Here is a 27378-nt window from a genome sequence, read left to right as displayed (position 1 = left end):
AGTCAAAAACACGGAAAAAACAGGAACTGACACTTGGCACTGAATTAATAAGTTAGTCCCAAAAAAGATATAAAAGGTACATAAAACAACCAAAGAAGACAAGATAACAACGTGAAACCATCAAAAATTATAGATACGTTTGAGACGTATCACATACGAAAAAGGTTGCATTCATTGATACTTTCCCTTATGTCATTAAACACAAGAAGGGCAAAGAAAATGTTATTGTTGATGCATTTTCTCGTCGTTATACTATGCTTTCACAACTTGACTTTAAAATATTTGGTTTGGAGACCATCAAAGATCAATATGTGCATGCTTCTAAATTTAAAGATGTGTTGCAGAATTGTAAAGAAGGGAGAACATCGAACAAGTTCATCATTAATGATGGATTTGTGTTTCGTGCTAACAGGCTATGCATTCCACCTAGCTCCATTCGTGTTTTGTTATTGCACGAGGCGCATGGAGGAGGATTAATGGGACACTTTGGCGTGAAGAAGATGAAGGACGTACTTACTACACCTTTCTTTTGGCCAAAGATGAGACGGGATGTTGAGCATTTTGTTGCTTAGTGCACTACTTGTCAAAATGCTAAGTCACAACTCAATCATCATGGTTTATATATGCCTTAGCATGTACCTAGTGTTTCATGGGAGGATATATCTATGGATTTTGTTTTACGTTTACCTCGAACAAAGAAGGGAGGGATAACATATTTGTTGTCATGGACAAATTTTGGAAAATGGCACACTTTATACCTTGTTATAAAAGTGATGCAGCCGTTAATGTTGCTTATTTGTTTTTCCGTGAAATTATTCGCATGCATGGTGTATCAAACACTATTGTTTCATATTGTGATACTATATTTCTTAGCCACTTTTGAAGATGTTTATGGGCTAAGTTGGCGACTATACTGCTTTTTAGTACTACATGTCACCCCTAAACCAATGGGCAAACTGAAGTAGTCAATAGAACATTGTCTACTATGCTTACAGTTGTTTTGAAGAATAAAAGGAAAATGTGGGAACACTGCTTGCCTCATATTGAATTTACTGATAATTGTTTGCTGCATTCTACTACTAAGATGTACCCTTTTAAAATTGTGTATGGTTTCCTACCTCGTGCACCTATTGATTTGTTGCCTCTTTCATCTTCGGAGAAGTTTAATTTTTATGCTAAACAATGTGATGAATTGATCTTAAAAGTGCATGAGTTAAAGAAGGAAAACATTTAGCATATGAATGCTAAATATAAACTTGTAATTAGTTGAATCCTAAATATAAACTTGCTCGAGATAAGGGTATAAAACATGTTGTCTTTGTACCTGGAGATCTTGTTTGGTTACATTCGCGTCAGGATAGGTTTCCTGATTTGCGCAAATAAAAGCTAATACCACGTGTTGATGGTATTTTTAATGTGTTATAAAAAATAAATGATAATGCATATAAACTTGATATGCCTATAGATTTTAGGTTAGTTTCACTCTTAACATTGTAGATTTGAAGCCTTATTCAAGAGAGGAAGATGAGCTTCCATCGAGGACGACTTCATTTCAATAAGGGAAGGATAACAAGGACATCAATACCATTGTTAGAGCTCGTGCACACCAATTAAATTACAAGGTACTTTCATTTCATGGTAACAATTATAATATTCATGAGAATATGATGATGCCTAAATTGGATGCATTTATGTTGATTACTAATGAAGGACCTAGCATGGACAAGAGGTATGAACACTGGAACAGGATCGAGCATAGAGATGGCGCATGAAGGGAACAAGAACAGGGTTTCTGGTGCAGATTTCAGCACTTTGAAGCCTCCTTGATGAGATGCAAGGACATGGACGAAATATACAAGATGCCCTTTCATAAATTCCGCCATAGCTTATTATAGGTGCTACGTCACCTTATTTTTGGGTCAGGCCCATATAATTTTGAAATACAGCTTCCTAAGCTCGTTATAGAGTTCGTATTGTAGGGGAAATGACTCGGGAGGTGTTCTATTCCCACCTTGCCAAGGGTGAACGAAATCCCCTCCCATTTCCCCCTACAAATATGACCATTAAGGCCTCGTCTAGAATTGAGTTTTGTTTAGATTAAAAGTTCTTCATAGTTGCAACTTCACGTCCGTCATTTGTGTTCCATGGCCAGACCAAGATGTCAAAGAATTTCACTTTCATTAATAAAACTTTTCTCTTATATTCGCAATATACATATTGCAATTTCAGTTTATTACTTGTTATTCATTTGCGTACAGGAAATAGACCTTCGTAGCTAGGTTGATCGTGCTCCTGCGTGATCAATAACCTCTCAGAGTTGGTTTAACAATTGCTAAGGCACGATGTCTTCGCACGTTCCTAATCAGATCATCAAAGTCTACTTAAAAAAACCATAGTCATTAGGGACACCTTTGCCTCTATTAGGTCCAAGCTCTTGGCATGGCACAGACATGGACATCAGCGGGAAGCTTTGGCCATGGTGTCGCTAGCGCGAAAGGACGAGCGGGGCGACGGGGCTAGGGAAGAAACGAAGAGGAGCTCATCGCGAGTTGGAGGAGAGGCTCAGAGGGATCGAGGGCGAATAGGAATAGACGAATCGGGTGATGGCATCCGGTGGACGCGGACGGGGAAGATGGTCGCGGGTGTCGTCTTGTGGTTGTTCCGGCTCGAGCCCATTGGTGGAGAGGACAAGAACGATGCAACGAAGCTCATGGACATGATGGCTGGGCGAAACGATGGGCGGTGGTTGTGGTGTTTTGCGACGGCGCGCTCTGGCTCGTTCGGGCGGCTATGGGAGAGAGAGCAACGTGGAGGGGAGAGCTGCGGGTGAGAGAGAGAGAGAGGACACGTGAGTAGGTGGCGTGCTTAGAGGCAATGGGTAGGACACAAGCAAACAAGAGGTGGTGCGCGTGCTCAAGCGCGACGACCATGCGCCCAGTCCTACTGCCCCATGGAGGAAGACGACATGGGAGGCGCTGGGGGGCTGGGCCGCCACCTTGGCCGGGTGAGTCCTTTTCTCTCTCTGTTTTTCTTTTTCTTTTTCTTTTTCTATTTTCTGCAATTGTTTTTGATCAGATTGAAACACCAAATCAGTTTCTAAAATTCTAAGAATTTATATGCATGTTAGATGGATATAATCAAAGCTACACACTAAGTTTCAGAGTTATTGAAAATGTATTTCTTTTATAATAGAAATAAAGCCAATTCAAATACAATATGATTTAAATTCAACTGCCTAAAATATATTTTTAAAAATATTCTTAAATATTCGTTTGATATATAGTTCTTGCCAAAATTCTCAAAACCATTTGAAAGGCACTTTGGAAACGTTGAATGCAGTTTTATGGGGCTCTTTGCCCTTCTTTTAAAAAAAATTGAGGCCTCTAAAGATTCATGAATTCAATTTTGTAGAAGTCAACATGATGCAGGATCCTCACAAATACAACTAATTACAAGCATTATGTTAGGACTGTGGGATTGTCCACAAACGAATGCTGGATACAATATGATTTGAATTCAACTGCTAAAATATATTTTTAAAAATATTTTTAAATTTTTGGTTTGATATATAGTTCTTGCCAAAATTCTCAGAACCATTTGAAAGGCACTTTGTAAACGTTGAATGCAGTTTTTTGGGGCTCTTTGCCCTTCTTTTTTTAAAAAATTGAGGCCTCTAAAGATTCCTCAATTCAATTTTGTAGAATTCAACATGATGCTTGATCCTCACGAATACAACTAATTACAAGCATTATATTAGTACTATGGCAGTGTCCACAAACGAATGCAGGATACAATATGATTTAAATTCAACTGCATAAAATATATATTTTAATTGTTTTAAATTTTGGTTCGATAAATAGTTTTTGTTAAAATTCTCAGAATTATTTGAAAGGCATTCTGGAAACGTTGAATGCAGTTTTTTGGGGGCTCTTTGTCCTTTTTACATTTTGTCGAGGCTTCTAAAGATTCCTCAGTTCAATTTTCTACTAGAATTCAACACGATGCATGATCCTCACTAATACAACAATTTTTTTTTGAGACAACACTAATACAAGTAATTACAAGCATTACATTAGGACTGTTGCCGTTGAAGATGCCCTCGTAGGCTCGATGTAGTTAGTGGAGATGGCCCACGGCTCGTTCATCTGTTTCGCTGCGAGAGCGGTATGGGCGCGCATGCCAGCAGCACAACGAGAGTCCCAAGTGCACGTGTGCACGTGCTAACCATCCACAAGCACACACGCGAGTGGTGGTAGCGGAAGCCATGCCTCCCCTACTCCTCCCGGCCTCGCCGTCGTTATCGCTACACTCCGCCGCTGCCGCTGTCGCTGCGTCGTCCTCCCGCCGCGCCAGGGTCGCTGTGGCGTCCAGGAGCTCGTCGTCGTCGTCGTCGTCCTTGGACGAGTCCGCCTTCGAGGCCGAGCGGCTCCGCCTGGACGCCGACGCGCGGGCCTCGATGGCGACCACCGCCGCGGGGGCGCAGGCGGTGGCGGACCCGAGGGCGTGGAAGTGGAAGATACGAAAGCGGGTGTGGGACGTGCTGGAGGCCGAGGGCGTCGCGCGCAACCCCCGCCCCGTCCACCACCGCATCCCCAACTTCGATGGCGCCGCCGCCGCTGCCGATTCGGTTCGCTCTCTCCCTGTCTCCCTTTCGCTTCCCTCCACGGAGCCCCCCACCACGAAAACTAGCAGTCTATTGTTGTTGCTGTTACCAGCCGCGCATACGTCACATTACACAATTGGGGAGTGTTGTCTCTGTAAACCTGCGCCTGTTTAGTCGTCAGTTTAGTTTTCAGTTAGAGCAAATAAAACGGCTGCTGCACGAGCTTGTTTGTGCACTGGCCGATCCGTTGCTTTCGCTAGGTTAGTTAGCTGATAGTTAGCTGGTTTGCTAAGTTAGTTAGACAGGCCGCCGTGCGTGCATCGTGGGATGGCACGAGTTCATGCGAGCATGGCGGCATCGTGGGAGGTGGCGAGCGGGCGTGGGATGGCATGCCGTGAAGCTCGGATCACTACCCTGTTTTCCCTGTAATCAATAGCATAAATAACGAAGAAGAAACTTGCTGCCGCTGGCTGACAATTGGCATCAGAGCTAGCGTTCGCGCGGTTCCTGGAGCGCCATGGCCCGCAGCAACAAGGATGGAGAGGCAGTGGAGAAGGGGGAAGGGGGGGGGGGGGGCAAGTCGCCAACGAGGTCGCCGTCACGGACGCCGTCGACGCCACCGCGCAGAAGGAGCGTGATTCGGAGGGGCGGCAACGAGGTCGTCGTCCACGAGCGCGTGATCCGCGATGCCGGCGCAAGCTCCTACGTCGTCTACCCCACACTGACGTCAACCAACTACATCGAGTGGGCGCAGGTGATGAAAATCAACCTGCGCGCAGAGGGTCTCTGGGAGGCCATGTCCGGCATGGGAGAGCCGGGGGATCGCGAGGACATGGCGGCGCTGTCGGCACTAATCCGAGCAGTGCCACCGGAGCTGGTGCCCATCCTCGCCACCAAGGCCACCTCCGCAGAGGCGTGGGAGGCGGTCAAGCTGATGAAGATGGGGGTGCACCGCGCGCGCAACGCGACGGCACAGCTCCTCCGCTGGGAGTTCGAAGCGCTCGCGTTCAAGGACGGCGAGACGCTCGACAGCTTCGCCATCAGCGCCACGAACGTCGCCAACAATCTGCGATCCTTGGGTGACAAAGTGGAGGTAAAAATCGTAGAAAAGATCCTCAATGCCGTTCCCTCTAAATACTCACAGATAGCCTGCTCGTTCGAGACGCTGCTCGATCTCGAGGAGCTGTCCGTGGAGGAGCCGATCGGCCGCCTCACCTCTGCTGAAAAGCGGTACGGGGGCGGCTCCTCGGAGGGAGCAGGGTCCCAACTCCTCCTCACGGAGGAGGAATGGATCGCACGCGGCAAGAAGATGAAGGAGCAAGGCTCTAGGTCCGGCGGCGGCAGCGGCAAGAAAGGCCGGGGCAAGCCACAGAACGGCAAGGGCAATTCTGACCGCGATATGTCGCAAGTCAAATGCTACAACTGCAACAAGTTTGCAGGGCACATCGCGCGTGACTGCAAGGAGCCACGGCGAGAACGGAAGGGGCAACAGCAGCAGCCACGTGCGCAGGCACACCTCGCTCAGGCCGGCGAGGAGGAGAAGGCCGCCCTCCTCATCTGCACCTGCACGATCAGCGACGACGACGGCCCGTCACTGATGATGGCGCAAGTGAATGCGCCAACGATGCAGCTGAACGGGGACGGCGCGCATGGTGAACTGGTGGAGGAACACGCCCTCCTCGCCAACGATCCGCGCCGCAACGACGCCTGGTTCCTCGACACAGGGGCGAGCAACCACATGACAGGGCATCTCTCTGCCTTCTCGGAGCTGGACACCACCGTCACGGGCACGGTGAAGTTCGGGGACGGATCGCTGGTGGAGATAAAGGGGCGCGGGACCGTGCTCTTCGCGTGCGCGAACGACGATCACCTCGCCCTAGTCGGCGTCTACCACATCCCTCGACTTCGCAGCAGCATCATCAGCCTCGGGCAGCTCGAGGAAAACGGCTGCAAGATCACGATCCGTGGTGGGTACCTCAAGCTCCATGATCGGCACGAACGTTTTCTCGCCACGGTGCCCAGGGCGCGGAACCGGCTGTACATCGTCACGCTCGTCATCGCCAAGCCGGCGTGCCTCGCAGCGGTGCGCTGTGACGAATCCTGGAGGTGGCACGAGCGCTACGGCCACCTCAACTTCGACGCACTCCAGAGGCTCGCGCGCCGTGACATGGTACGCGGCCTGCCCACGATCGACCACGCAGGGCAGCTGTGCGACGGTTGTCTCGCGGGGAAGCAACACCGCGCCTCGTTCCCACAGCAGGCCAAGAAGCGCGCCACGGCCTGCTTGACCTAGTGCACGGCGACCTGTGCGGTCCGATCACGCCAGCAACGCCAGGAGGGCGTCGCTACTTCCTCCTGCTGGTCGACGATCTGAGCCGCCACATGTGGCTCACGCTCTTGACGACGAAGGATCAGGCCGCAACGGCCATCAAGCAGTTCAAGGCTGGAGCGGAGGTGGAAACAGGGCGCAAGCTGCGCCTGCTCCGCACGGACCGTGGTGGAGAGTTCACGGTGGCCACGTTCCCTGCGTACTGCGCAGACGAGGGCGTGGGACGACAGCTCACGGCGCCGTACTCACCCCAGCAAAATGGCGTCGTGGAGCGCCGCAATCAGACGATCATCGCCACCGCACGAAGCATGATGAAGGCCATGGTGGTACCGGCCAGGTTCTGGGGGGAGGCGGTGTCTACTGCCGTGTACCTCCTAAACCGCTCGCCCACGAAAAGCGTCGACGGCAGGACTCCGTTTGAGGTATGGCATGGTTACAAACCCGATGTGAGTTACCTGCGTGTATTCAGATGTGTGGTGCACGTCAAGGTCACGAAGCCGCACCTGTCGAAGCTTGAAGACAGGAGCAAGCCGATGGTGTTCTTCGGCTACGAGCCCGGAACGGCGGCATACCGTGTCTTCGATCCTGTCGGCAATCGCGTGCACGTCACACGCGACGCCGTCTTCGATGAAGGAGCCCGCTGGGACTGGGAGAACACGGCGGGGGCACAGGAGGTTGCCCCGTTCCACGTCGAGCTCTTCTCCTACCCGGTCACAAACTCCCTGCCTGCAGGATCGGCCACGACGAATGAAGCCGCTGTCTCTGAACCAGCAACGCCTGCACCAACGCCGAACATCTTCACAAACGACGACGCGTCAGCAGGATGCCCCTCGCCACCACCAAGTACCAGCTCCACCGCGGGAGCGACAACTCCCACTGCACCACGCCCAGCGACGGCTTCCACTACACCGCTCCCACTGCATGCCATGCTTACGCGAGCGCGCGACGGCATTGTACAACCCAACAAACTGTACGATGATTTTGTTTTGGCAGCGGAAGTGGACGCATTCGAGCTGGATGAGCTGTGTCTCGCTGCAGAGGAGCCTGTCAGCGTGGACGCAACGCTCTCGGAGGAGTGCTGGAGCAGGGCAATGGATGACGAGCTGGGGTCGATTCGCGGCAACGGCACGTGGGAGTTCGCCACACTCCCGCGTGGTCACCGTGCCATTGGCCTCAAATGGGTCTTCAAGGTTAAAAAGGATCCAGACGACAATGTGATCAAGCACAAGGCGCGCCTCGTCGCCAAGGGCTACGTCCAACGACAAGGGGTGGACTTCGACGAGGTCTTCGCGCCGGTAGCAAGGATGGAGACCGTGCGGCTGCTGCTTGCAGTGGCCGCCCACTGCGAGTGGCGGGTACACCACATGGACGTGAAGTCCGCGTTCCTCAACGGCGACCTCACGGAGGAGGTCTACGTGCACCAGCCACCAGGGTACGTCAGCGTCGGCAACGAGAACAAGGTACTGCAGCTGCGGAAAGCACTCTATGGGCTTCGTCAGGCATCGCGGGCATGGAATGCAAAGCTGGACGAATCCCTCGTCTCGCTTGGTTTCGAGCGGAGCCCGCTCGAGCACGCTGTGTACAAGAGAAGCAACGGCAAGGCGACGCTCATCGTCGGCGTCTACGTCGACGACCTGATCATCACGGGCACCTGCGAGGAGGAGATCGGCAGCGTTCAAGGAACAGATGCACCACCTGTTTGACATGAGCGATCTCGGCCTGCTGAGCTACTACCTCGGGCTGGAAGTGAAGCAGGAGGCAGGTGAGATCACCATCTGCCAAAGTTCTTATGCCGTGAAGATCCTGGAGGCGGCCGGCATGGCTGGCTGCAACCCTTGCCACACGCTGATGGAAGCACGACTGACGCTGTGCAAAGGGAACCCTGCTGACGCTGTCGACGCCACGCGCTTCCGGAGCATCGTCGGGAGTCTCCGGTACCTCTGCAACACCAGGCCTGGCATCACTCACCTGACATCACTCACGCTGTTGGGATGGTGAGCAGGTACATGGAGGCTCCTACGATGACGCACTGGGCTGCAGTGAAGCGACTTCTGCGCTACATCAGCGGAACAACAGGGTACGGATGCTGCTATCTGAAAGGGAGGACACCGGATCCTCTTCTGACAGGGTTCAGTGACAGCGATCATGCTGGTGACCTCGACGATCGCAAGAGCACGACTGGGTATGTTTTCTTCCTCAATTCAGGCATCATCACATGGACGTCGCAGAAGCAGAAGGTCGTCGCTCTCTCGTCCTGCGAGGCGGAGTACATTGCGGCGGCGACAGCGGCGTGTCAAGGGGTCTGGCTGAGTCGACTCCTTGGGGAGCTGATCGGCAAACCTCCGGCAACGGTGAAGCTGCGGATAGACAATACGTCCGCGATTGAGCTCTGCAAGAACCCGGTTCATCACGAGCGGAGCAAACACATCGACACTCGCTATCACTACATTCGCGAGAAGGTTGGGGAAGGCAAGGTGGACGTTGAGCACATCGGAACCAACGGCCAGCTCGCCGACGTTCTTACCAAGGCATCGTGGGAGGTGGCGAGCGGGCGTGGGGTGGCACGCCGTGAAGCTCGGATCACTACCCCGTTTTCCCTGTAATCAGTAGCATAAATAACGAAGAAGAAGAACAGAAAAGTTGCAGGTTTTACGCAACACAAACCGAGTCTCTCTCTGAATCCAGCGAAACTTGCTGCCGCTGGCTGACAGGGAGTTCCCGCATACGTCCTGCTATCTAACTGTTTGTTCATTATCCCGCAACAACAAAAAAAACTGTTCGTTCATTATTTTTTTGCTTATAACTCACATGGAAATGTTTCTGACTCTAACCAGTTAGGTAGGTTGGACGTGTTTCAGAATGCACAATGCGTGAAGGTCAATCCGGATTCGCCTCAGAAGCAAGTTCGATTCTTAACACTCTCAGGTGATAAGGCTGCTACTTATCCTTGCATACCTTAAAAAATGCATGTTACCATTGGCTGTTAATATCTTGTTTCGTTTCTTGTATTATCCCTGCAAGCCAGATCAGACTTTGATGAGGCTTATAGCTTTCCATGCCATTTGCGCGTTTGAACCTGATGCTCATTTTAGCCCAGTACCCAGTACGGAGTATAAATTTGTCATACACACTCGACCAGGTTGAACGTTTCTTTTATTTACAAATGGTGCTACTGGAATCATTCAGGCGATAAGAAACTTCTGACCCCGCAACCACGGCTCAGGACAGGCTTCTTCTCCTTTCTACAATCTCAGATGATACCCACTGGATGCATTCCTGAAGCATGCACTTCGGTTGGCGCAGCCAAATATGGAAGGCCGATAGGTCTAGATGAAATGATTAAAGTGGATCTGATTGTCATTGGGTCGGTTGCAGTTGATCCAAGCACGGGAGCACGACTAGGGAAGGGTGAGGTAATTATTTTCTTGCATATGCGGTTGAAGAATTGAACTAGAGTTGATTTTGTTATAATTGGATCAATGAACAAGATCAACTCTCGACCTTTGCCAATGTCAATGCTGCTTCTTTAATGAAGAAACAGTAGGGAAAGCCTCTGCTGCGTCATTTTCATTTTATAAACGGAGCACCATACAAATGGTTATGTACAATGTCAATGCTGCCCTGAAAATGAACTGTGCTTTGTCTACCGAAAATGGATTCTTCTCGCTTCTTATCTGTAGTTTACTCTATGAATGTCGATCATAGGGATTTGCAGAGCTGGAATATGGGATGCTTCGTTATATGGGAGCTATAGATGATTCGACCATGGTAGTAACAACTGGTGAGTTTATTTATCAGATGGTGGTCCATTATTTTTATACAGATCTAATTGGTTTGGTAACGTAGGAACTAGGATAATTGATATATAGGTGAGCATCTTCTCATTCTTCAGCATGAGTGGCAGCTTTCTATTTTGTTTTTCTCAAAATATTTGTCAGTACATCTTTTTTATGTAATAGCCTGTGGTTAACTGGACTTAACTTTATAGTTGTGACGCTAGTAATGGTTGAGATACTGGTGGTATTTCATAGATCATTTTCTTCAAGGAATCATCTATGTGGACATGTCGTGCCTCTTCTTTTCTGAAGTAGAAAACAATTGGTGATTCGTTAGTTTCCATTTGAAAGATTGAGTAGAAACCAGCCCAGTAGTATTAACTTCTAATTTTGTCTATGGGTACAGTACATGACAAGCAATTAGTGGATGACATTCCAGTTGAAAAGCTGCTAATTCATGATGTACCGGTTGATATTATCTGCACCCCAACTCAGGTCATCTTAACAAATACTGCAATCCCAAAACCACAAGGTCTGACTGATTCCTCTCACTAGATAGATTTGCAAATAAATCTCCCACCACCAGATTTTGAAGAACTTCTGTATGTGCAGGGATTTACTGGGAAAAACTATCTCCAGAAAAATTGGGCCAAATTCGAATTCTAAGAGAGCTGAAGAGACGCATAGAGCAAGAGACAGGAACAATACTTCCTTGTGGGCCTTCTGAGAATGTACCACCAACAGCTCAGCGAAGAAGAAGAGGGCGGTAACTAAGTACGTGTATCATAACTGCCTGATTCTATCGCATGTTATACATATATTTTGGAGAAAATTAAGGTATCTTAAGCATTGCGCGGTTCAAATATCGTGTCTATGAAGACTTGTTTACATCATAAAAATGTCATATTGTTTCATCTTTTAAGTTGAGTCGGCAACATAAATTAGTACTCGTGTGGCTGTTCCAATGCCCTATTTGATGGTCTTCACAATCACTAGAAAACGGATTCTATACTGTACAGCATTCGGAAATGTTACTCAACTGGTGGCATGATCAACTTTAATTAAACCCCAATGATGTGCATCATACTTGGCTTATATGCTGACGTGTGTTCAGATGTGTTCGTGTTGGAACAGTCAAAGCGCACATGTGTCCCGCTGATGCGGCATTGGGTGATTGGCTCTTACGCTTTTGTCCTCCACTACGAGAGTTGTAACCAATTTGTCAAAGTCGTTTAACTAAACTAGTAAGCTTGTGCGTGCAACGCACGTCTCGACTAATTCATTTTTTAGAGATAAATCTACTCCCAAACAAATACACCTTGTCTACATGTCTCTCACACTACCATATTCTTATAGTTCTTAACAAGCATGAATGTCGGATTTGACAACGTCATATGCCAAGAATGCGCTCATCCATTTTAAATGAATATCATGTCCAACCAAACAGCATGCACGATGGTTCGCTCTTTTACCCTGGAGATGAATTCATCTGGATCATTTTGTAGATCATCCATCATTTTGTTTTGCCTACAATTCCAGTATATGCAAGTACACCACTATTCAGCAGGATCTTTATCTATTTTCTGAAAACATTCCTTTATAGTTTATTTCAAACTGAAAAGGATATTTTTCTATTTTCTGAACAAATTCTTTTATAAGTAATCTTGTACATGCACAGAACAGAAGTAAAAGACAACTTGGGAGTTGTCTATTTCAAACTGAAAAGGATCTTTATCTATTTTCTGAAAAGATTGCTTTATGGTTATTTTTTATTGGTCGGTAAAATTAAGTAGGAAGACAGGATTATGGTGGGTTCATTTTTCTCTTTCTTTTGGACTGCAGGAGTGATAAAATGGTTTCTTTTGTTTTAAGCACTAAAACATTACTTGAGCACACAAGTTTAGCATATAAATCATGACACTGTTCTCTTTGCTAGAAACCATGTGTGCGATGTCGGCCAGTTTTATAACATGGGCAATAGCATCAACAGGGAAAGTAATATGTAATTACAGAGAGCTAAACTCATAAATATTCTCTCAAAATCCATATTCCAATGAGTTGTCATTGTCTGACTCTCCTTCCTGTAGTATTTATAATTCTTTTCAAGGTAGGCTTCACTAAACAGTTAAGAAACTTGGAGGTTCCATTCAAGAGAAAACTCGAGACATGTTTTTCTATGCATATTGATCTATCAATGATGATGACAACAAGGAATAGTGTTTCACACAGTAGCTCAAGCTTTTGTATTCACCTGCATTGGACAATGAAACATTGGGGTTTGTAAGAACTTTACATTCCAGAGAACACTAAGACAATACTACTTTGCCGAATCCACCGAGCATCATCCTCACCTCAATCGTCATCCTCACCTCAATCAGTCAATCAGAATACTACGCCTTTTCTCATTCATATCAGTTTGGTGTGCCATGTAGGTGGGGGCCTCACAACTCAACTCCTACAGCACAGATAATATAGCAATGAGATTATTATTGTCATACTAGGTTTCCACTCTGTAAATAACTTTGACGGGGTGTGACAGCCCGATGCCGACGTTCCAGAAGATTCCCCCTTCTTTCCGTTTTCGTCGTGTGTCTGTTTTATTTTGTCGCACCATCATCGCATCATTCGCATCATCTGGATTGCATCGGCATCTCCGTTGCCGCCAGTTTTTAAACTTGCATCCGCTAGTAGTTGCCGGTCCTCGTCGTTGTCCGTTCTGAGTCCGACCGCACACGCACGCGCCCGCGGCACCGTCGAAACCCTGTTTTTAAAGTGCGTTTAAAACTTTCTCTGATCGGGTTGAGATTTGACGTGCTGTCGTGATTAGTTATAGCGAGGCCACCCGTCGAATTTCGTCGCGATCGGAGACCGTCTGGTACCCGAACGGTCGCCCGTAGCGGCACCGTCTTCGGTTATTCGTCGGACGTCTGTCGGTGTTTTAAAATTCGTGCTGCGCCGCCCGTTCTCCCTCTCGTCTCCGGATATTCCCTCTACACGGCCACGTACCCATACCCGCATTCGGAATCGTCCGAATCCGACCCCGCGGTTGGATCCGGAGCGCGATTCCGGTTAACCGAGCCCCTCTTTTCTCTATAAATACCCCTTCCTCATATTTTTAGACAGCCCCCTCTCCTCTCTCCTCGAAATCCGTGCCTAACCCTAATCCCCCCATTCTCTATCCTGCTCCCTCCTCCCACCTCCAGCCGTGGGGCCCGCGGGGCCCGCGTTGGGCCCGCCCGAGCCCGTTTGGAGCCCAGGCCATTGTTCCCGATCCCCCATGCCGAGCTCCTCTCAGATCCCTCCCATGGCGCCACCAGCCCCGCGCCCTAGCACGCCGCCTCTCCTCGCGCGCACTGCCGGCAGCTAGCCGAGCCCGCTCGCCGGAGCTCCGCCCTCGCGGCCGCTGCAGGTGACCGGAGCCGCGGCAACCAGCACCCAGCCTGCCAGCCAAGACCGCCAGCAGCCGCCGGTGCCCAGCCCCGGCCGCCTCGCGCCAGTTCCCGGCATCCCCGCCGCGGCAGCTGCCCGTGCCGGATCTGCGTTCCAGGAGGCGCCTTCCATGGCCGTCGTGGCCTCCTACGCCACCGGTCAGATCGATGGCCAGCCGCCCCATCGAGCGCGCCGCCCCTCCTGCAATCTGGATCGCCAGATCGATGGCTCCCCTGCGTTGACCGCCGGCCCAGCAGCCCGGCCTGCTCCATCCGGCGCCCCCAGGCCAGGCCGGCCGGCCTCCCCCAGCAGCCGGCCCAGTCGGCTTCGCCCCCCACAACCAGTCCGCTCCAGCCTTCCCTCATGGGCCCGAGGCCCATCGAGGTGAGATCCCCCTGCGCCTGTTTATTTTTTTTTAATTTTGTTGTTGTGCTAGATGTGTTGGGCCTAGTAGTAGATCCGGCCCATTAGAAATTAGTACTTTTCGGAATTAGTAAATTCCAGAAAAATAGCTTTATTTAAACCCCCGTAACTTTTAAACCGTTAATCGGATCGAGGCGTATTATATATGGTTTTGTGATAGTTTCGCGCGTAGAATACGTATTTGAAACATGCATAATTGTTTGACGTCGTTTGGCGTGCCGGTTGCCTAGATTAGCGTGCTGTCCCAATAGAATTTAGTCCGTATTTAATTTTCGCGCATGTCCGGATTGATCGAATGCCATGATTGAAATGCCCATGTTTTAGGGGCCATTTTTTCATGCATTTTAGAGCAGTCATTTGTATTTTTGCGTGTAGGGAATTGCCTCTAGTTTATTTTCCAGTATATAGGTTATTTTCCCGCATTAATGTGTGGCTTTATTTTGTGTTGCAAACCCCATATATTTTATATGTTTCCGGGGTTGAAAAATCCCATGGATTTTTCTGTGCAATTAGTTTTAGCTTTCGAGTAAGTTAGTTCGCGAGATATTTTGCTATGTTGCCCTTTTGATTAATTCATAGGCGTTATTCCGTGCCTCGTTTGAATTAGTTGTCAACTAGTGAGTTGATCTTGGATGTTTTGTTTAGCCCCTGGTATTTTTGGTTGCAATATAAATGCATGTTTAGGTGTGTTTTGATTGCCCTCAAGTTGCTAGAAATAGTGCTGTTTTAGAGGAGCTGAAATATTTCTAAGTCTGGAATCTGTTATATTTTGTTGCTGTCTTGTCTTGCTTGCATCTTGTGATCTGTAGCTCTTTTGAGGTTGGTCCAATGGAGTTAGTTGTACCCCTTGTGTTTCTCTAGCATGCTGTGAAGTTTCATGCCATTTGGAGTCCTGTAGCTATAGGTTTTGCTGCTGTCAATATAGCTTCAGATCGAAAACTACACTTTCATGAGGGGTTATTTTCATTAAGTCTGAAATAGTGTGTGAGATGCCATTTTGTGTCTTCGTGTCCTAGTGCTCCTTGCTGCCATGCTGGTTGTTGTTAGTTGTTCGTAGTAGAGCGCCTTGCCCTCTTCCGTGCCATGCCTTGCTTGTGCATATCAGAGTTGTGTAGCCGTAGTTGTGAGGCGTAGAATATGCTAGGTGGCTGTTTTTGGCAAATTGTAGTGATTTGTTGTTTTGCTCGTAGATGTTGAACCGTAGCTCCGATTTGATCGTGTCCTACATAAAACTTGCTTAGAATCTCGTGAAGTTTCATTTTCTCTTGCTGGTTGCATGTGATGAAGTGCTCGTAGCCGCCGTTGCACACATTTTGCATTCATCCATCATATCTTGCGGTGTCCGTATCTTTTGATCCGTAGCTCCGTTGGAGATGTTCCTTATGTGTAGATTGCTTGCCATGACGCGTAGAATCACATGAACCTATTTGTTTTGCTGTTTAACAACCAATTAAATGCATTGGTTCAGATCTGGACAGAATTGTAAATTAACACGTGGGGTCATTTCGGAGGTGCTATATGTCATTTCCGACCTCACTTAAAATGCCTAGATAAATAGTTTAATTACGCTTCACCTCTTGCCATGCTTAATCACATTTAATATTGCCGTGTACCTAATCGGGATAGCACTAAATAAATAGACGTGGAGTATCGTCAATATGTAACTCTTTGCATATTGAACTTCACTTAATGTGTAGTGTTTGATTGCGTGAATTGTCATGCCGCGCCTTGCATGTTTTCAGCTTCTCATGCATCATTTGTGTCGTGCATCGTGTGGTGAATATCGTGTGTTGATTCTTGTTTCTGGTTTTCCCCGTCTCGATAGAGTCCGCAAGCGTGTCGGATGTGAGGACCCGTTCGACTACGTCGGTTCGTCTGCTTCACGGAGTTGTTCTTCTTCCAAGCGGGATCTCAGGCAAGATGATCATTTCCCCAGATACCATTACTATCATTGCCATGCTAGTTTATCGCTTTTATCGTTTATGTCTCGTTGCCTACCACCTGTTAAATTCAGCCTCTCAAAAATGCCATGAAAATATTCAACCTGTTCAACCTAGCAAACCACTGATTGGCTATGTTACTGCTTGCTTAACCCTGTTGATAGCGTTGCTAGTTGCAGGTGCAGATGCTTCCATGTGAAAGCATGGGTTCCTTGATATATCACCATATTAAATGCTATCTAATTTAATGCACCTATATACTTGGTAAAAGGTGGAAGGCTCGGCCTTTCTAGCCTGGTGTTTTGTTCCACCTTTGCCCCCTTAGTTTCCGGCTACCGGTGTTATGTTTCATATTTGAGCGCTCCTAACACGATCGGGGTTGTTATAGGGACCCCCTTGATAATTCGTTTTTGATTAAGACTGGTCTGGCAAGGCCCAACTTTGGTACTACATTTGCCTAAACACCTAATAAAATTGCATAGGGACTTTCCGGACCCCGAGGAAAATTTAATCAACCCCCGGGCCAGTGCTCCTCATGAGTGTTGGTCCAAATTGGCAGACTACGGGGCCACCGCGGGGCAACCCGAGGTTTGGTACTCCTAGTGTGACCCATCCGTCGTGTCCTGAGAACGAGGTACGCGACTCCTATCGGGATCGTCGACACGTCGGGCGGCCTTGCTGGATTAGTTTTATCTTTGACGAAATATCTTGTGCATCGGGATTCCGGTGATGCTTTGGGTAATCTCAGAGTTGAGGTTTTCCACTAGGGAATCCGACGAGATCGCGAGCTTCGTGATTGAGGATTTCTATGCGGCTTGTGGTAATTTGTGATGAACTAGTTGGAGCACCCCTGCAGGGTTAAATCTTTCGGAAAGCCGTGCCCGCGGTTATGTGGCAACGTGGAAGCTTTGTTTAACACTGGTTCTAGATAACTTGAAGTTAACTTAATTAAAATTGGCCAACTGTGTGCGTAACCGTGACTGTCTCTTTCGTGAGTTCCTTCTCCGATCGAGGACACGGTGGGGTTATGTCTGACGTAGGTAGGTGTTCAGGATCAGTCATTTGATCATCAGTAGTTCACGTCCGCTATGCGTAGATCTTCCCCCTCTTATTTCTGGTACTCGTAAGTTAGCCACCATATACATGCTTAGCTGCTGCTGCAACCTCACCACTTAACCATACCTCACCCATTAAGCTTTGCTAGTCTTGATACCTTTGGAAATGAGATTGCTGAGTCCCCTGTGGCTCACAGATTAGTACAACACCAGTTGCAGGTTCAGATAAAGGTTACATGACGCGAGCGCATTGATTGTTCATTTGGAGTTGCCTCTTCTTCTTCTTCATCGATCTAGGATGGGTTCCAGGCCGGCAGCCTGGGATAGCAAGGATGGACGTCGTTCTTCTTTTGTCGTTTGTTTTCGTCCGTAGTCGGACCCTGCTTTTACTCTTGATGATTATGTAATGTACTGGTGTGACTCTGATGTAGCTTGTGGCGAGTGTAAGCCAACTCTTTATATATCTCTTCTTTTCAGTATCGTACTTGTAACGATATCCATTCTTGCGACACGACGAGATGCGCTTCTATCCCTGACGAGGCCCTCGAGCCAAATCGAGGATAGGGTCGCATCTTGGGCATGACACGGGGTTCCAAGCAGATAATTACCTTGGCTGTAGAAGTTGTAAATTTCAGCGACGTATTGGGCAATTGCGAGGGAGTTCCTGACGTTGCAGCTGTCGATGTCAGGTGCTACCTGGTAACAAAAAGAACAAATATGCTGAAATATAAACAGAGGTACTTCAAAAGTAGGATCCTGATCATGTAAATGTCTAAAGATCGATTAAGTCTTCCATCAACTTATATGAACCAGTTGTTCTACCTTGCACAAAAAGAGAAAGCGCTTCTTTCGCTAATAATTATAGGATGTCGTGCTTGTCATATACACAACATGCATTGTCACATTCATACCCCCAATACTACATATAATCCCCCAAACAGGAAAAGATCCGCTAGTAGAGTCGCTTCTGGAAGTCTGGGGCACCACAGTAGCATGGCAACTTGACGATTTCACCATCTACAGAAACGACTGTTCAAGACATAGCCATAGTCGTAGCAAAGCTCCGGCAAAGCACGTATATATACCAGTTAGAACTCAAAAAAAGCTACAGAGTTTTACTTGTAGAAATTGTTGAGATGCAATAGAAATCAATTCACCTGAAGTGGAAGTATCGGGAACAAAAAGCATCACCTTTTCTATCTTGCTGTCGTGGTGATTGGTTAGCACACAATTGGCGAAGAGGTTAGGGTTGCAGCTGTGATTTATAAACCTTGCGAAACTTTCAACGGAGCCAACATAGATGCAGTACTCCGGTGCCGGTGGTGCCTCAGAATCGTTCTCAACGTGGAGTGAAGGCATCTTTTTCTGTACAAGAGTGGAAACAAATCATTTACAAACATCCATTTTTGAGAGACAAACTAAGAAACCGAGCAATGAGACAAATGACGCGTAAGCGAAATGAAAGCTTGAAGTGAAACAATTAGTACCTCCAGTCCTCCTCAACACACCAACATACTCACAGATTGGAGCCCCAGGGAGGATGGCTAAACATCTCATCATTAACTAAAAAAATCTGAATGTAATTATAAAAATCTGAATCTGAATGTGACCACCTTTGATGAAACAAAAAAAAAATGCTATGAATCATGGAACAGAACGGCGAACAACATTGATCATGCCCCAAATCGAACTCATTGAATGGTGTAATATGTGGGTGTAACTGTACAAACCAATTAAAATTGACTAATATAGGCTTTATGCAAAAAAAATATATCGTAGAGACTATCACCATGTTATCAGTACTATACTGTACATAATTTTTACTCGTTTAATATTAGATTACCTACTTAGCAGTAATCCATGATGGCTATCACGAATCCATCCATAACATAAAAAAGCGTGACCTGTCTAAGAAACAAATAAAGCTAAAGAAATCAAGCTTGCCGACCCCGATGCCATCCAGTTGCTGTAACTGGCCACCTTGAAATCGTGCGCCACAGTGACGCTATCGTCAAGCATCTGGAGGATCTTGGGTAGCTGGCCGTGGTTAACTTCAGAGGTGCAGTTGTTGGTCATGCCGAAGAAAATGCAACGGGTGTTGCAGGCTTGCAAACACACATAACTTCCTATAAAATTCAGTTTCGAACCTAACAGATATGAGCTTTAAACTGAGATATCAACGGCTCTCACTAGATGAAATCGGGCCTTCAACAATGAAAGCTTGCTTTCTGCAGTTCACCAAAGGTTGTAATTTACTACTTTTTTACTTAAAGATCTGTTGTGTACTATATCTCAATCTTATGGATGAGATTAACATAATTGCAGAAAACAACATCAACTTAAATTTTAATCTGCATTGGAAACCACCAGACAGCTTCCAGAAAGATGTTTTTTGAAGACCAGAGGGAGTATAAGACTTCCATTTGTCTTGGAATAATGCAGGTAAATCTATACGAAGAACACACCTATATACGTCCGTACCTGGTAATCTTTAACTGCTCATGACTTGAAACCAGAGGCAGAGTATACAAGGTATAATTCCCATATACAGATAAACTTCTCATCAAAGCCCAATTTCATTCAAAACTTGACTGCAAGAAAAAGAAAGTGATAAGAAATTAATACTAAGTGAACAACCAAGTGGAACATATATGTATATAATCATCACAGCAGTATTTTACCCGTAGTGAGTTTCAAGTAATACTTACTCTTGGTTGGCCATGAGTTAAACATGACAAGTGATACTTACTCTTACCCCCACCTACACATGTTAAGCATTGTTTCTTGTCCGTTGTGGCCGTGCAGCCGCTGCCGTTGTACGCTATGCGTTGTTGTCCGCTGATGTGCCTCTGTGCGCTACACATTTGTTGGTGTCCGCCGATGTGCCGCTGCTCCCCGCCGTCGTCGCCTCCCCGACCTACCGCACAAGCATCAACCATTCATATCCTCTCCATCTTGTTATCTCATTTTTTTAGCTAAAGTGCAATTCACACACATGAAACATCATGCAGTTTATTCAAGAAAATGACCTCATAAAATATTTTAAAATAAAATGGTGCCTCACTTATGCCAAAAGTGAAATATCTGAAAATATAACTTCATAGATTATAATGTTAATATAAAAATTACATCTCATAACTTTTTGAAATACATAACTGCACTGGAAAAATCAGATCATTCCTTCTAGGAAGGTGATCTTCGCGCCCTTCTTCCACCTCGGCTTCACATCGATAGTCAGGATCTCCTCCCCCAGGATCGTCTTTCTACACATAAAGCCCATGAGGAAGTAGCATTTATTAGTGTTTATTCTAGCATCGTAAATCAGTTTGTTGTTCTATTAAAGACAAGTAAGCGTGCATGTGCAATGGATGTCTTGTTAGAAATTAAAAATGAGGAAGATCTGAAATATCGTTTAGTGTTTAGTGTTTATTCTAGCATCTAAAGTTAGGAATTAAAATCTAAAATATCTATTTAGCACCTCTTGAAGCCGTCCTTAAACATGATGCCACATAATTACAAGATAGAGCTCAAGCTTCCGGCCAGCTCTGCATATATCAACAAATCAATTGCGAGAATATCAAATAAGTTATACTCCAGTAAGCCTACAGAGATTAGAGATCGAAGCACTTGAATGGATAATTAAATTTACACCCATAATGACATATGCGAGCTACTCCATGAATTTTTGGCATACCTAGAGGCTAGAGACATAACTAAAAAAAAGATTCCATGGATTTCTCCAAATTTATAGAAAGAGAGCTTCACTCTTCTCTTCAAACCATGTCTCATGGGCTTTATTTCAAGTACCTTGTACGTAATAACAATGACAATGCTTATGCTATATTAAATTTCTTTGTTAACCTGACTTGTCTATATATTATGTGCACTATGTAAACTGATGGTAAAATCATCTGACTGTAGGCAAATCACAAAAAGTTGGCATGTTAATCCAGGCTTAATGTGTTACCTCAAATGACTTAGCTGATCGCTTGCTCGCTGCAGGGACTTCACAAAACTTCCCGGTTGCTTAAGAAGAAAATGAGCTGGAAGACCAGTTAGATACCTTCCTCTTGATTTAAGATTCAACAACGGACTTCCAGTAGAAAAGCATTGTCCAATCTACTATATAGAACAAACTACTTCTTTGAGAATTGGACTTCCACTTGTTGCTCCATTAGTGCTTTAGTTTTTCAAGCTGCCTTTCCTCCAATTCCAGATAGCAGTAGAGATGTTGATGCCTAAAGAAGCTGCATCAAGAAAATACTCCCTCCGTTCCAAAATATAAGACCTTTTAGTGATTACACTAGAAGACTACATACGGAGCAAAATGAGTGAATCTATATTCTAAAATATGTCTATGTACATCCGTATGTAGTTCATAGTGCAATCTCTAAAAGGTCTTATATTTAGGAACGAAGGGAGTAATCGCTATCAAATTTGAAGGAACATAATAACATGAATTTGTTCTAGTCGATCTAAAATGACAGCACAAGAGGTTCATGACACCCAGCTCGTGTTCCACGAACTGACAGTGAAGTGACCTTGACTCTAAAAAAAGATCTGCCAAATGGGACATGTCAAGAAAAGGACAGGAAGCAGAAAGGGGGGGGGGGGGGGGGGGCTCCAAGATGGCCTGAAACAAATCACGCACCTGTACTGGAGAATAATGCATCATCCTACGTGCATGCAATTATTAGCAGTTACCAGTAATCACATGATTCTCATTCTTGGACTGCACACAAACGGATTTCGCAAACAGATTGCAAGTATCAGCTTCCATGCACCGTTTGCACCTGCACCTCTAGTTTTCATGGTCAAATGCATGGCATGAGTGAATGGTACCTCAGTCATGCGACCTTGAAGAATATAAGTGTCGGCTCCAAGGTGGCCTGAAACAAATCATGCACCTATACTGGACAGTGATGCATCATCCTACGCGCATGCAATTATTAGCACTTACCAGCATCACAGAATCTCACCATCTTAGGAGAAACGATAAAACTTGAGCAATGGAGTTTTAATATAGGAATCTGTCTTAGATGTTGCAAGTCAAACTTGATAGCTCGAACATGGATGATTTATCCCACCGTGGGATTCCCACGTCACCTTAGCAACGCCAGAAGCGGTCACTGGGTTAGAAAAGTATGGGGCCTCATCGTTGTTTTGTCACTAAGCAACAAAAAAGTGCGACAACGAAGTTGGTATAGATACATTTCTCTAGTTTGTCACTTAGAAACAGTTTACATATACTACGACAATGTGAACTGCAGATTGAAGGTGCATGGCCTAAACTTAAAATAATATCACTGTTGAACGGGAATAGATGAATTGTTGGAATAGTTGTTGTATTGCTTGAGCCTCATGTGCATATATATAGAAGTACAATGATCAACTTGGAGTACAAGGCAAGGTAGGACAAATCCTAGTCTATCTCATATTTTCTAATAATCAATATACTCAACATCCCCTCGCAGTCACAACGGTAGCGACACAGACGGTGAGACTGAAGAAGAATCTGAAGGTAAGCCGTCGGTCATCCCCCCACAGACCGCGGGCGAAGTGGAAACCGACGAGGTTGCGCAAGCAAGGCGGTAGCCCTTTCTGTCGATGTCGAGGTAATCGAGAGCGTAGAGTGGTGTAGCCGTGGTCGGGGTAGCCGTGTGAAGAACACCGTGGTTGATGTCGACTCGGGGTAGCCGGTGTCGAGAAAGTCGCCGTGAAGCCGTGGGTGCAAGGAGGCGCTGAGTTAGGGATGGGTGCAGTGGTGTCGAAGTAGTGATGCGCCGGGAAGAAGACGGAGTTGACGACGTGTCGCGCCGGGTTTGCCAAGCCCGGGGACACATCGTGGACGAAGGCACACATCGGTGTTGCCAGCACCGAGCATGCGCAGACGGACGAAGTCGATGTTGGCGATGCGCCGCACCAGGCTTGCCAGGCCTAGGAGCACATCGGGGACGAAGGCACACATCGGTGTTGCCAGCACCGGGCATACCGAGACGGGGACCTGCACACAACCTGTACGCCATGTCGAGGAGGCTAGCAGAGAAGGACCTGGCGACGGTTGCGGTGCAAACTGGCAGGAGCTGATGTTGCCCGCGGTGGTCGAAGTAGACGAAGTGGTTGGGTAGACGACGGCGACGCTGGCGATGAGCTGGTGCTGGACGAAGATGAAGGAGGTAAACGGGCGGTGCAGCTCAGGTGAACGAGCTGCGACAGCACCAAAGGAGAGCGGGGGCGGCGACGCTGCGGCCCGACGGACGATGCATCGGCAGGCCGTTGCTCGATCGGTGGAGGGGGGCCCTCTACTCAGGATAATCTTCACGGGACGGTCGCAGCCGGAGCCGGTAGCCGGCCTGACGCGACCGATGAGGCAGCCGGCCCGACGACGCGGCCGGCCGCAGCCGACATGACACGGCTTATGAGGCCGGCTGCCGCAACCGGAGCAGGAAGCCGGTCTGACATGGCCGACGACGCACGCGGTGCGAGGCAGCCAACGAGGCTGATACAATCGCCAGCCAGCAGCCGGCTCGCGGCAGGCGATGAGGTCGACGCGGCCGACGATGCAGGCGGTGCGAGGCAACCGGCGAGGCCGACACAACCGCCAGCCAGCAGCTGGCCGCGACACGCTACGAGGTCGACGCGGCCGGAGCGGAGAGCCGGTCCGAGACAGCCAATCGTGGCCGGAGCCGGGAGCCGGTCCGACGCAGCCGGGTCGAGGCAACCGGTGCGCGCCCGTACGAGGCGACAGTGAAGGCGGGTGATGATGAAGCAGTCCCGGTCGGAGAAGGGCGGCGATGGCGTCGATGTCGGAGTAGAGGTGCGGTGGTCAACGGTGGCGGCGGGCGACGCAAACCGATCTTAGATCGGAAAACCAGAAAGAAAACATCGATCAAAATGACCGGTGAAAGAGAGAAACCCGGATCAAGAGATCAGGAAAAAGACTCTCTAGGGCAGCGGGACAACACGGCCGGCGGACGAACCATAGGTACGGGCGGCGCGGCCCCCGGCGGCGGTCATGGAGACCGACCGCCCCAGGGGTGGCGCGCGGGGCGGAAGCGACGGGCGGCGGCTAGGTCTAGAAACTTGCGGCAGATACCATGTTGGAAGGGAGAAAAGGGATTGATGGAATAGATGTTGTATTGCTTGAGCCTCATGGACATATATATAGGACTACAATGATCAACTTGGAGTACAAGACAAGGTAGGACAAATCCTTGTCTATCTCATATTTTCTAATAATCAATATACTCAACAAGCACCATGGTCTTATAATCTTATGGTGCTTGACACAAATGTCGAATTGGTCTGCAATTCATACCCAACAAGCCAAAGTAAGAACGACCACCCATTTTAGTTACATAGATACAAAGGATCCATTAGCACACAAACAAATGAAGGAAGATGCTTGCATGTCATTCCAATATTCAGATAGACTAATTGAAAAGCAATAAAGGAGTACCATACCTGCGTATCATAACAGAAAGAGGGCATGGTGTTGCACTGGTAGATCATGAAACCTCTTGAAAGCTATGGCACACTACATAATAAAAGAGGGAGTATTATGCAGGCAATACTCCATGTATTCTGATCTAGCAATGATCTATAGTCTCCTAATTATCATCATTTATTTGCAATACCTCCAAAAGAGCAAGAAGAAAAGGTAGTGAACATGGTAACGAATTTACCAGCATCAAAAGCTTGTGCTCCCCATTGTAATGGATATGTTACACTTATCCCGCGAACTCTAAAGGCATGATCTACTAATTAGCTAATGGTCAGTAACTGTTGAAAATATGCCCTAGAGTTAATAATAAATAGGTTATTATTATATTTCTTTGTTCATGATAATCGTTTATTATCCATGCTAGAATTGTATTGATTGAAACTCAAATACATGTGTGGATACATAGACAACACACTGTCCCTAGTGAGCCCCTAGTTGACTAGCTCATTGATCAAAGATGGTCAAGGTTTCCTGGCCATAGACAAGTGTTGTCACTTGATAACGGGATCACATCATTAGGAGAATGATGTGATGGACAAGACCCAAACTATGAACATAGCAAATGATTGTGTCAGTTTATTGCCATTGTTTTCTACATGCCAATGTATCTGTTCCTATGACCATGAGATCATGCAACTCCCACACACCAAAGGAACACCTTGTGTGTATCAAACGTCGCAACGTAACCGGGTGACTATAAAGGTGCTCTACAGGTATTTCCGAAGGTGTTTGTTGGGTTGGCATGAATCAAGACTGGGATTGGTCACTCCGTATGACGGAGAGGTATCTCGGGGCCCACTCGGTAATGCAACATCACAATAAGCCTTGCAAGCAATGTGACTAAGGAGTTAGTCATGGGATCTTGTATTACGGAACGAGTAAAGAGACTTGCCGGTAACGAGATTGAACTAGGTATGGAGATATCGATGATCGAATCTCGGGCAAGTAACATACCGATGGACAAAGGGAACATCGTACGAGATTAACTGAATCCTTGATATAGAGGTTCAACCGATAAAGATCTTTGTAGAATATGTAGGAGCCAATATGGTCATCGAGGTCCCGCTATTGGTTATTGACCGGAGAGTGTCTCGGGTCATGTCTACATAGTTCTCGAACGCGCAGGGTCTGCACACTTAAGGTTTGGTGACGTTTGTGTATAGTTGAATTATTGATGTTGGTAACCGAAGGTTGTTAGGATTCCCGGATGAGATCCCGAACGTCACGAGGGTTTCCGGAATGGTCCGGAGACGAAGATTGATATATAGGAAGTATCCATTTGGCTTCCGGAAGGTTTCCAGGCATTACCCATAAAGTACCGGGAGTGACGAATGGGTTTTGGAGTTCTACCGGGAGGGGCCACCCATCGGGAAAGAACCAAACAATCCCAAGGGTGATGCACCAGCCCTTAGTGGGATGGTGGCCAGCCCAAAGAGGCTATTTCGGCCAAGGGAGAAAAAGGAAAGGAGGAAAGGGCCAAAACCGAATTGGGAAGGAGGACTCCTTCCAAGTTGTGTTGGAGGAGGACTCCTCCCTCTCCTCTTGGTTCGGCGAAACCCTAGGGCTTTTCCCTAGGGCGCTACCCCTCCCCTCCCTCCTATATATAGTGGAGGTGATAGAGGCTTTTGGCACGTCAAGCCAAGGCGCGACCCTCTCTCCCTCCACCACTTCGTGACACCCCATAGCTAGTTCGGTATGGTATGGCGAAGCACTGCCGGGGTAGCTCCATCACCATCACTGCCACGGCGTCCTGCTGCCGGAGAATTCAGCTACCTCTTCATCTCTCTTGCTGGATCAAGAAGGCGGAGATCGTCATCTAGCTGCACGTGTGCTGAACGCATAGGTGTTGTCCGTTCGACACTAGATCGAGATGGATCGTGATGGGATCACGAGACGGTTTATGATGAGATCGCGGGACGGACTGCGATTTGGATCGCGAAGATGTTCCACTACATCAACCGCGTTATATACGCTTCCGCTTAGCGATCTACAATGGTATGTGGATCTGAACTCCCCTCTTGTAGATGATCATCACCATGGATAGGTATTGCATGTGCGTAGGATTTTTTTTGTTCCCATGCAACGTTCCCCAACAGTGGCATCATGAGATAGGTTCATGTGTAGATGAAATCTCGAGTAGAACAGAAAAGAGTTTGTGGGGGTTGATGTTCAACTTGCTGCCCTCCTTAGTATTTTCTTGATTCAGCGATATTGTTGGATTGAAGTGGCCCGGACCAACATTACTTGTATGCTTACGAGAGACCGGTTTCATCTACAACTTGTTGCATAAAGATGACTGGCGGGTGTCTGTTTCTTCAA

General features: G+C 47.3%; 1 protein-coding gene across 3 annotated transcripts; it reads left to right on the top strand.

Annotated features, from left to right (window-relative positions):
* The first annotated feature begins 4181 nt into the window (after positions 1-4181).
* On the top strand, positions 4182-11630 carry LOC123395778 (5-formyltetrahydrofolate cyclo-ligase-like protein COG0212). Of its 3 annotated transcripts, XM_045090808.1 has the most exons (7): positions 4182-4627; positions 9767-9857; positions 9958-10071; positions 10161-10345; positions 10638-10713; positions 11115-11240; positions 11321-11630. In XM_045090808.1, the coding sequence occupies exons 1-7, from the start codon at positions 4265-4267 to the stop codon at positions 11476-11478; spliced, it is 1113 nt and encodes a 370-aa protein (XP_044946743.1). In that variant the 5' UTR covers positions 4182-4264; the 3' UTR covers positions 11479-11630. The 3 variants fall into 3 exon arrangements, with proteins under 3 accessions (XP_044946743.1, XP_044946745.1, XP_044946744.1); XM_045090810.1 differs by lacking the exon at positions 9958-10071 and having other exon boundaries at positions 4185-4627; XM_045090809.1 differs by lacking the exon at positions 9958-10071 and having other exon boundaries at positions 4187-4627; positions 10119-10345.
* The last annotated feature ends 15748 nt before the right edge of the window (positions 11631-27378 follow it).

Source organism: Hordeum vulgare, chromosome 5H (genome assembly GCF_904849725.1).
Source record: "Hordeum vulgare subsp. vulgare chromosome 5H, MorexV3_pseudomolecules_assembly, whole genome shotgun sequence".
NCBI classification, from domain to species: domain Eukaryota; kingdom Viridiplantae; phylum Streptophyta; class Magnoliopsida; order Poales; family Poaceae; genus Hordeum; species Hordeum vulgare.
Note: the sequence above shows the minus strand (reverse complement) of the source record. Positions and strands in the feature narration are given on the sequence as shown.

Coding starts and splice junctions, on each gene's coding strand:
- LOC123395778 (XM_045090808.1), top strand. CDS start 4,265: ATGCCTCCCCTACTCCTCCCGGCCTCGCCGTCGTTATCGCTACACTCC. Junction 4,628..9,766: donor CCGCCGCCGCTGCCGATTCG/GTTCGCTCTCTC, acceptor GACTCTAACCAG/TTAGGTAGGTTGGACGTGTT. Junction 10,072..10,160: donor TGTCATACACACTCGACCAG/GTTGAACGTTTC, acceptor GGCTCAGGACAG/GCTTCTTCTCCTTTCTACAA.